An 8961-nucleotide genomic window follows, 5' to 3' on the forward strand; every position below is an offset into this window, starting at 1 on the left:
CTTCTTCAACCCTGAATCAACTTCAATATCACCTGAACTTCGTCACGAGCAACCCTGCTCTGGTACCACCTGTCACGCCCCCAGGCCGGCGGTAGTCTTTAAACCACGCTTGGCGAGGTGTGGCACCAACAAACACTTTCTTTTCACCAATACTTATGTTCGTGGACTACGCCTAACCATATGTCCTACTTAGTTTGTGTTTCGCAACCAAGTAATTATTAATGTTTCCTTTATACCAATGAACACCCATGCACATTCATTATAAACAACAATTATAAATGAGAACACAATTGCACAGTATAAAGGTAGGGGCAAGTCCCTGAACAATGAGTATGCCCGAAATATATATTATACAGTCTTCAATGTTACAAAGCTTTACAGGTATACTTGGAAACACCAAGTTTCATACTTAGCCAAATTTACAACCTTGTCACACCACCGTGTGACAACCAAGATTTCCTTGCCCAATTCGGGTGGGTGCGCCCTCACACGAGCTCCCTTCCGCACTTCACAATTGAACCTTGTCTTCGTGCACGACAGGCAGGTGACTCCACCAAGTCACCAAGACACCCCCTTTGCACAAACGACTTTATTTCATTTCACCGTGCACACCTTCCGCCTTTGCCTCTGCACGACGGGCGGGCGCTCACCCAAGCTACCCAAGAACCTGTGCACAACCCCACAACCACATAATTGGGTCCTCCACGCCTTCACCTGTGCGCCTTCGCACAACCGAGCGCCCACGCCTTCACCCGTGCACGTTTTTCACAACCGGGCGCCCATGCCTTACCCGTGCACACCCTACTTCGACCGACGGGCACTCCTCACCCTACGCCTTCGTTTAGACTTGTGCGTTCAAGCGACCTGCCCAAGACTTGGGCGCATAACCATCTGTGCCTTCCTCTTTGCTGCGGCATTTTCTACGCACCTCTTCCTTGAAGACTTTGCTTGTCGAATTGATGAAATTTTGCTCCAACACCTCGTTGTATATATAAGGATGGTTGGGCGAGTTGGCTTGCCCAAGCCGACTCGTCCACCATGTAAACGCACACCCCTACTCTTCGCAAATGCCATCATAATACATGTCAGCTTCGTTCCAAATGTGGGTTGGCCTGTGGGAAATCATCCATGCTCCCACACGTATATAAACCTGTTCGCACTCCTTCATTCGTGCGCATTTTTACTTGTATCCATCGCACATCAAGTCTGAGCTCGTTTGTTCAAGTTTCCCAACCGCTCGTCCATTGTTGAACGCGGTCGCACCTCGGGCAGAACCGCAGGTCCTTACAGAGGGCATTGGATTTTCACACTCACCCGGTTGGGACACTTTTTTAGTTATTTAAAGCATTCAAAAACTATGAAATCAAACAATATTTTCACTTATTTAAAACATTTAAATACTATAAATTCAAACTCATACGACAGAACATGAAACACAAATACATGGAAATTATCAAGAAAGAAAACCATAAAACTTCTTTGAATTGATGGATCTTTTAAATAGTAAATTGAACATGATTTTAAATGACCATCACACCCTGAAACACTTTTTACTTATTTAATGCATTCCAAAACTATGAAATCAAACAATATTTTCACTTATTTAAAACATTTAAATATTATGAAATCAAACTCATAAATAAAATATAAAACACAAACACATGAAAATTATTTAAAAAAAATCACAAAACTTTCTCTAATTTATTAATCTTTTAAATAATAAATTAAACATAATTTTAAATGATCAGCTAGATCATTTCAAGTAATTTTTTAAATGAGCATAATTTTAAATTATGTCAAAGTGCCCAACCTACCCATTTTAAATGAGCATAATTTTAAATTATATATAAAGAGCTTATAGTAACATGGGGTAGGGGGTACTCATTATTAGTCCCTACCTGGGACTCTTAGCGATCGATTGTGCGTTGACGACGTATTAATCTCTTGTTTGACCAAAAAATATTGCTGTACATCACAACTTTAACCAAAGTTTTCATATTAAAAAATAATATAAAATTTATTACGTAATTTTTTATTGGACAACAAAGTTGGGGGTCTTATTGCGCGCTTCGCAGCTTTCAAGACATTATGTTCGGGGCAAAAATAAGATATCCAAAGTTTTCAGAGATGAACATTTTATCAAAAGCACCACTTAGTTTGTCCTAAGTTTTTGCTACCTGTTCTCCGTGTCATGCATGCAGTGTCCTGCATCCTGCAAGTGCCAGTTGTTTGCATATGCAGAGGCATCCACGGTGGTCTACAAATGCCTTGTCCGGAGTCCGGAGTAAGTTCAGAGCAGAGAGTGTCGAGCAGCTAATTCTCCGGAGTAAGTTCAGAGCAGAGAGTGTGGAGCAGCTAGTTTGAGGAGCAGAGGAGCAGAGAGCGTCGAGCAGAGCTTCACCTTTACAACTTGTAAGTTCCCAGACCGAACGAAGCATTCCCCATCTAATGTAATATTCACCATAAAAAAATGTTGAATTTCTACAAATGTTTAACATGGTTATTTGATGGCATGTAACTCTTTGCACTGTTCCCTTCGTCTATTCATGGTAATAGTTTTGCTTCTATCACTCAAGCTTTCACTATATAAAGTGTTTTCTTAATTCATCAGGAATTAATTTCACTCTCATTTCATTATTATTTCTTTGCTATGTGCTTCGGAGGTGGTTTTTCTGATTTCATATTTAAGGTTTGTCCATATGCTTCTGTTTCTAACCTTCTATCATAGCAGACAACCAGAAGATGTGTCAAACATTCCAAAATCCCGAGCCTTTTGTGGTAAATAGTATCATCTTTCTATTTCGAAAAGAGTTATTATTGAAAATATGCATTATTAACCTTTGCAAGCCTGACTATGAATGGAAAATCTCTTTTATTCTGAAATTTGGTGGTTTTATTTGAAGTTTTATGAGTCAGCTCGTGAGTTTTCCCGGATCACTAGTCAATCCTCACTCTTAGGCGAGTTGAGCTTGGTAACTTTACTCTTGATAATGAAACTATATTTTTGAACCCATACCTTTTGTGTTATCCGGCACCAGCACCCTGTACAAATGTCTTCAAAGGATTTTGATTCTGGGATTCTGTGAAAATAATGAATGTTCATTTTGTTGTATGTGTACCGCTGTGTGTCAAGCTCATGAATGTAACTTGTCGATGCCGTTCTCAATAAAATTAAAAGATAAGATATTAGATCGTAGTCGTTTGAGTTCTAAACATCATTGCTTCTTGCTTCTTGTGGCATTTTACGAAACCTGTATCCTCACACTCAAGAGTGGCCATGGTATTATGAAAAACTTCACCGTTATTCTAGATATCCTCCATTGCATTTTTTTTCTTTTGAATTGATTCCCTAATACTTGTATTTATTAGTCTCCAAACAATGCATCTTTCAATGACAATGCTTTCCAAGAAAACATGATGAAATATATTTAGCCGTTCCATGTTGCGGGGATAGATTTCCACCCTCGGGCCTTATGGGAATACTGGTAAATCGAATTTCATAAGATGAATTAAACGCGCTTCATTACTTAACTAGAGAAGAAGCACTAAGCCAGCCTGCCGTCCGTAGTGCAACTGTTCTACCTTTTGAAGAAATTTTTGGCCTCTTTGTTGTCAAATTTACTTGAAAATTGGTAGAGATTTGTTGGATTCATGAACTTTAAAAAAAATGGTGTTACAGAGTTTTTAAAGACACTGAATGTTGTGTTTACCCGCAAGCCTTAGTAATACCAAACCTTTACCATTATTTGCATATGTTTTTAGGATTTATTTGAATCATAGGTTTAATCTATGAATTTTGTAAATTATAAGTGCTATGGGGTTTTTCTGTTCTTCCAACACCCTAATTCCTAGGTGACTTGGGAATCTAATATCGGTCAAGGTTTTGATATCTTGTTAAATTGTAGGTCTTAGTAAATTTCCAAACCTGTAGGTCTTAGTAAATTTCGAAACCTTTATTATTATTTTGATTAGGAAGTTAGTCTCATGTTCTTAAGGTAGTGGTCCCAATATATAACAGTTGATACAACACTAAATTCAGAAACAACATTTAAAAAACAAAAAAATATAATCCAAATAAAATTTCTTCAGAAAACTAAAAAAATTGTAAAACATAAAATAATTAGGAATGCCAATAAACCGTACTTACTATATATGTTATGTTGTTTCCGAGATGAACACTCGAAGGGTATGCTCTGTCGATGCTGCTTGCTCCCACAGTTATGATCCAAGGTGCCACATTTTGAACTGTCGCCGGTCTTGGACCAAGATTTGCGGCGGAACAGACGAAAACCTTCCCTCTTTGAACTGCATGGAATGATCCAATTGAAATTGAATCTTGAAAATAATCCAGAATGGGAGGTTGACCTCCCAGAGAAACTGAGAACACATCAACTCCGTCATGTATCCCTTCATCGAATGCTGCAAGAATATCTGCATCATAGCAATTGTAGCCGCTTGAATCTGTAGGCCAACAAACTTTATAACTTGCAACTCTAGCATGAGGGGCTCCTCCTTTTGCAATCCCTTTTGCATGTCGATATATACTTGCATTTTTCACGAAATTCCCCCCTGCTGTAGACAGAGCATGAGTTCCATGTCCATATTTGTCTCGGGTAGAGAGAAATTCCCCTGTTTCAGAGAGATTCAAAGGTTTATTTTCAGCATCACGCCCCTTGATGAAATATCTTCCCCAATCAATTTCCTGTTGCAGACAACAATTTGGAGAGTGAAACTTTCTAAGCATATAAAGAGGCAGTGTGAAAGGCCTTCATAAAATCAACACAGAAGCAGTACAGCTTCAAGTGATTCTGTCTAGCCTCCTAAATGCTAGCTCAAACAGTGAATATGTGATGCACTATCTGGTGCTCAATTAACCTGTCTAATCTTTTCTTTCTTAAGTAGACTTGATTGACTACACTCTTTTGATGTTTCCTCGTCTCGTTTCTAGCTTTCCATCATTGGTCTATCTAAACATATATTGAGGTTTGCGTTTGATCCACTTCTAACTGGTTTATCAACTAAGCATATCTTTATAAACATTTAGTAATATTTAGTAAACATATTATTTCAATTGTCTGAATCATGGTGCCTGTTTCTTTCACGGTTGCATATATATCCAGAACTAAATTCGTTTAATCATTGTAGTTAGGGTCACTTCTGATATTCCAGTTTAAACCAAAATAGAATATGGTATTTAAGAGACTTCCAAACACAACTATTCTTTAATATAAGTTATTTAATTTAGTCTAACATTTTTTAGGGGTAAATAAAACAATTCAAATTTACTAGACAAGTTTGCAAATTATTCACCAAAAGGGGCATAGATTCTAGAGTGCAGCCTGGCCTGGAGTCTCCTAGGACCTGAAGTATCCATATCAACATAGATTTCCCTTCAATCTCTTCTCGAATTGGATCAGTGTTTAGTGGGTTTTCATGCTAGTAGGCATTACTCTTTTGATAGATTAATGTGCCCCATCTTGTCCATGCCAAGATGCTTGAGTATGTGATAAAAAACAATGTTACTAGAGAGTCATGGTAAGTGCCTTCCTAATTTACTGTGCAATGGACGACGAAGAAACCTAAACATGATGTAGACAAAAGAACCATAAGGAAATACCACTGAGGCATGTGCATAAGGTACTAAACAAGTCGTATTTTCCTTTATGTATATTCCCCTTAACTAGGCTAGGCCCAAAGGGAGTTATAATTTTTTATCGATTTATGGCATTGTGTCGCAAGAGATGCTTATGGTCAGGTTCACTTTTGCGTCATTCCCTATTCCATATCGCATAGTTTCAATGCATTTCAACAATGAAAGATGAATAGTTATAAAAACTGAGAGATTTTAAGAAGAAGTATCATGAATAGCCACCTTCAACTTATCATGTGTTATAATTAATGAATTTTATGTCCTTAAAAGTATATAAGAAGATGATATATATATATATATATATATATATATATATATATCTAAATGAAATATCTTTAACTAGTATAAATACATATAGGTTGGGATGCTTGTTCCTTATGTTATTTCTAGTTACTAAATTCAATTGAATCAATATGATAAGGCAATATTATGAAGGTCTCTACTTTATATTATGAAGGATTATAGTAGTTTTATTAAAATGTTTAGGAAAAAAATCCCTAATTAGTGTATCTTTTAAGTAAACTTGATTTTTATGAAGCATTTAAACAAGAAGTTTTTTTTCCTTCATCCAAGAAGAATAGAGTAGCAAGAAAATTATACGAAAAAAGGAGAAATCAGGGAGAACTTGTTTGTTTATTATGTTGACAAAAATACCTTCAAATATGAATAGAAACATAAGGAACAAATGAATTTGTGGGAGGATGGATAGAGGGTTCCTACAAAAATTCTATGGTTAAGGTATTAGTTGATCTTTATGAAGATGAAGTTCATTTATTGGAATATGGAGGATATGGTTTTAGAGGGTTAAATATTCACATCTCAGTTAGAGTATAGGGGAACTATTCAGGGGTTAGCTCTTATCAACATTCCAAAACTCTCTAGTCAGAACCACATTGGTTTTGTTCCTTCTACTCTGTAATGAGATATTTGTCCTATTGTGCTTCCTTCTTTGTCTTTGCCACTATCTTTGTTTTCTCTTTGCGGGATTCCTTTTTGCCTCTATTTCTATCTCTTTCTCTTCGACTTCTTTAGTAACTCTAAGCTGAAAGGCACCAGCTGCAAGTTCAGGGAATTGGTGCACACACTATCCATGTTGTTTACTATCTCCATCTAAGTGTTACAAAATCGCCATGATCGTATCTCACCTTTCATATTCTTTAGCTTTGGTTAATGGGTTTTCTTCCAACAGTGGACTTCATCAACACAAAAATCATATATTTAACCATAAAGAACTCTCTCTCTCTCTGTTGGTAGACAACTCTACATTCATTGACATGTTGAACGTTTGGTGGGAGGAATTGAACTGCATGGAACGATCCAATTGAAATTGAATCTTGAAAATAATCCGAAATGGGAGGTTGACCTCCTAGAGAAACTGAGAACACATCAACTCCATCATGTATCCCTTCATCGAATGCTACAAGAATATCTGCATCATAGCAATTGTAGACGCTTGAATCTGTAGGCCAACAAACTTTATAACTTGCAACTCTAGCATGAGGGGCTCCTCCTTTTGCAATCCCTTTTGCATGTCAATATATACTTTTCATTTTTCATTAAATTTTCCCCTGCTGTAGACAGAGTATGAGTTCCATGTCCAGATTTGTCTCACGCAGAGAGAAATTCCCCTGTTTCAGAGAGATTCAAAGGTTTATTTTCAGCATCACGCCCCTTGATGAAATATTTTCCCCCAATCAATTTCCCGTTGCAGACAGCAATTTGGAGAGTGAAAATTTCAAAGCATATAAAGAGGCAGGGTGAAAGGCCTTCATAAAATCAACACAGAAGCAATACAACTTCAAGTGATTCTGTCTAGCCTCCTAAATGCTAGCTCAAACAGTGAATATGTGATGCAATATATGGTGCTCAATTAGCCTATCTAATCTTTTCTTTCTTAAGTAGACTTGATTGACTACACTCTTTTGATGTTTCCTCGTCTCGTTTCTAGCTTTCCATCATTGGTCTATCTAAACATATATTGAGGTTTATGTTTGATCCACTTCTAACTGGTTTATCAACTAAGCATATCTTTATAAACATTTAGTAATATTTAGTAAACACATGGTTTAAACAAAAAGACAAACATGGCCAGTCCTCTGCACCAATAATGTTTTCATGGCTTGAAAAACAATTTGTAGCTAAGTAAACTACTGAAAAAGAAGCCATGTACATACACATTAAGAGGATTCTAAATAAAATAAAATCATAGAATTCATACAGATATTGCTTTGAAGATGCAAAGTGAAAAGAATTTAGTAAGACAACATACATGTTGACAGAGTTTTGATCCCGTAGTAACCATTAATGTACCTACTTATGGTCTGGCATAATTAGTCAATAGGGGTCCCTGTCGACTATCCAATACCTGCAAGCATTGTATGACTATTCAAATTAAGGACTGCAACAAGGAAACAACAATTTCTTAATGAATTAAAATTGTTTTTTTTCCTAAACAATTTTAGATGCACTCTAAAAATTAAATAAATTGGTAGTATATGAACAATTGTTATTCCTTACAGCATTGGCATATTTCTTATTCCAGTGAAGCTTCTAGAGTTGTATTTGAACCGTACAAGGGCCAATTTCTGCAGCGTGTTTTGTTTGTTATAGACCCAATTGCATCTACAAGAATATTCCTAAAACTAGATGTTGAGAAGTTAATGAATAAACCTAAGCACAAAAACAATGGATTGCGTGGGGACGAGGTGAGGTACTGTGTAGGCACTGGAAGTCCTGTCACACATAACAGATGATTCTTGTCTGTTTTTCAAGGGATACCCACCCAAATCATAATGATAAAAACCACAGCAGAGTATAAACCTTGTAATGATTTCACCAATGTTGTAGTCAAGGTAAATATAATGTAAAAGAGATCCCCTTAATTCAAGGGGAGCCAGTTGGTCTCCTTGCACAGCTTGGTGATTAGAAAAGCAGGCTAAAATTTCAAAAACGGGTTAAATATAGTGGGAATGGCCAGATGACAAAGTTGGCATTAGTTTTTTGTTTCCACCTACTACCAACCGAAGCCTGAAAGGAAGGCACCTGAGGTTTTCTCAAGAGAGAGTGGCAAGTATTATATTGCCTACTCTGAGAACAGAGGAAAGTAATTTTGTAGGGTGTTTTCAAGTGAACTTTCAAGAGGCCACCTATAACCAACATCTCTTTAGTTTTCCAAGTTGCATTACATTATTAGTAGGCCTGTCATGTTGGTTGAGATGTCAATAGCTAACTACAGAGGACGGTAGAATGTTGTAGAAAAAATAGAAAGAATCATATTCTCATATATATGCCCTTCATCAACCATTGTGTGT

General features: G+C 36.8%; 1 protein-coding gene across 1 annotated transcript; it reads right to left on the bottom strand.

Annotated features, from left to right (window-relative positions):
- Positions 1-594: 594 nt before the first annotated feature.
- LOC149255742 (subtilisin-like protease SBT5.3) lies at positions 595-4744 on the bottom strand. Its single transcript, XM_089455124.1, has 3 exons — positions 4148-4744; positions 865-1054; positions 595-746 (listed from the first exon to the last, which is right to left on the bottom strand). The coding sequence occupies exons 1-3, from the start codon at positions 4742-4744 to the stop codon at positions 595-597; spliced, it is 939 nt and encodes a 312-aa protein (XP_089311250.1).
- Between the last annotated feature and the right edge of the window lie 4217 nt (positions 4745-8961).

This window comes from Pinus tabuliformis, chromosome 7 (genome assembly GCF_031772625.1).
Source record: "Pinus tabuliformis cultivar Carrire ecotype Pingquan chromosome 7, CPIR1, whole genome shotgun sequence".
Taxonomy (NCBI): Eukaryota; Viridiplantae; Streptophyta; class Pinopsida; order Pinales; family Pinaceae; genus Pinus; species Pinus tabuliformis.

Bases quoted from the DNA above. Each gene is read 5' to 3' on its own strand.
- LOC149255742 (XM_089455124.1), bottom strand. From the start codon at position 4,744: ATGCTTAGAAAGTTTCACTCTCCAAATTGTTGTCTGCAACAGGAAATT. The intron at 1,055-4,147 runs GTAAGTACGGTT...TGCGAAGAGTAG, and splicing joins GAAACAACATAACATATATA to GGGTGTGCGTTTACATGGTG. The intron at 747-864 runs GTCGCTTGAACG...GCACGGGTGAAG, and splicing joins TGCGCCCAAGTCTTGGGCAG to GCGTGGGCGCTCGGTTGTGC.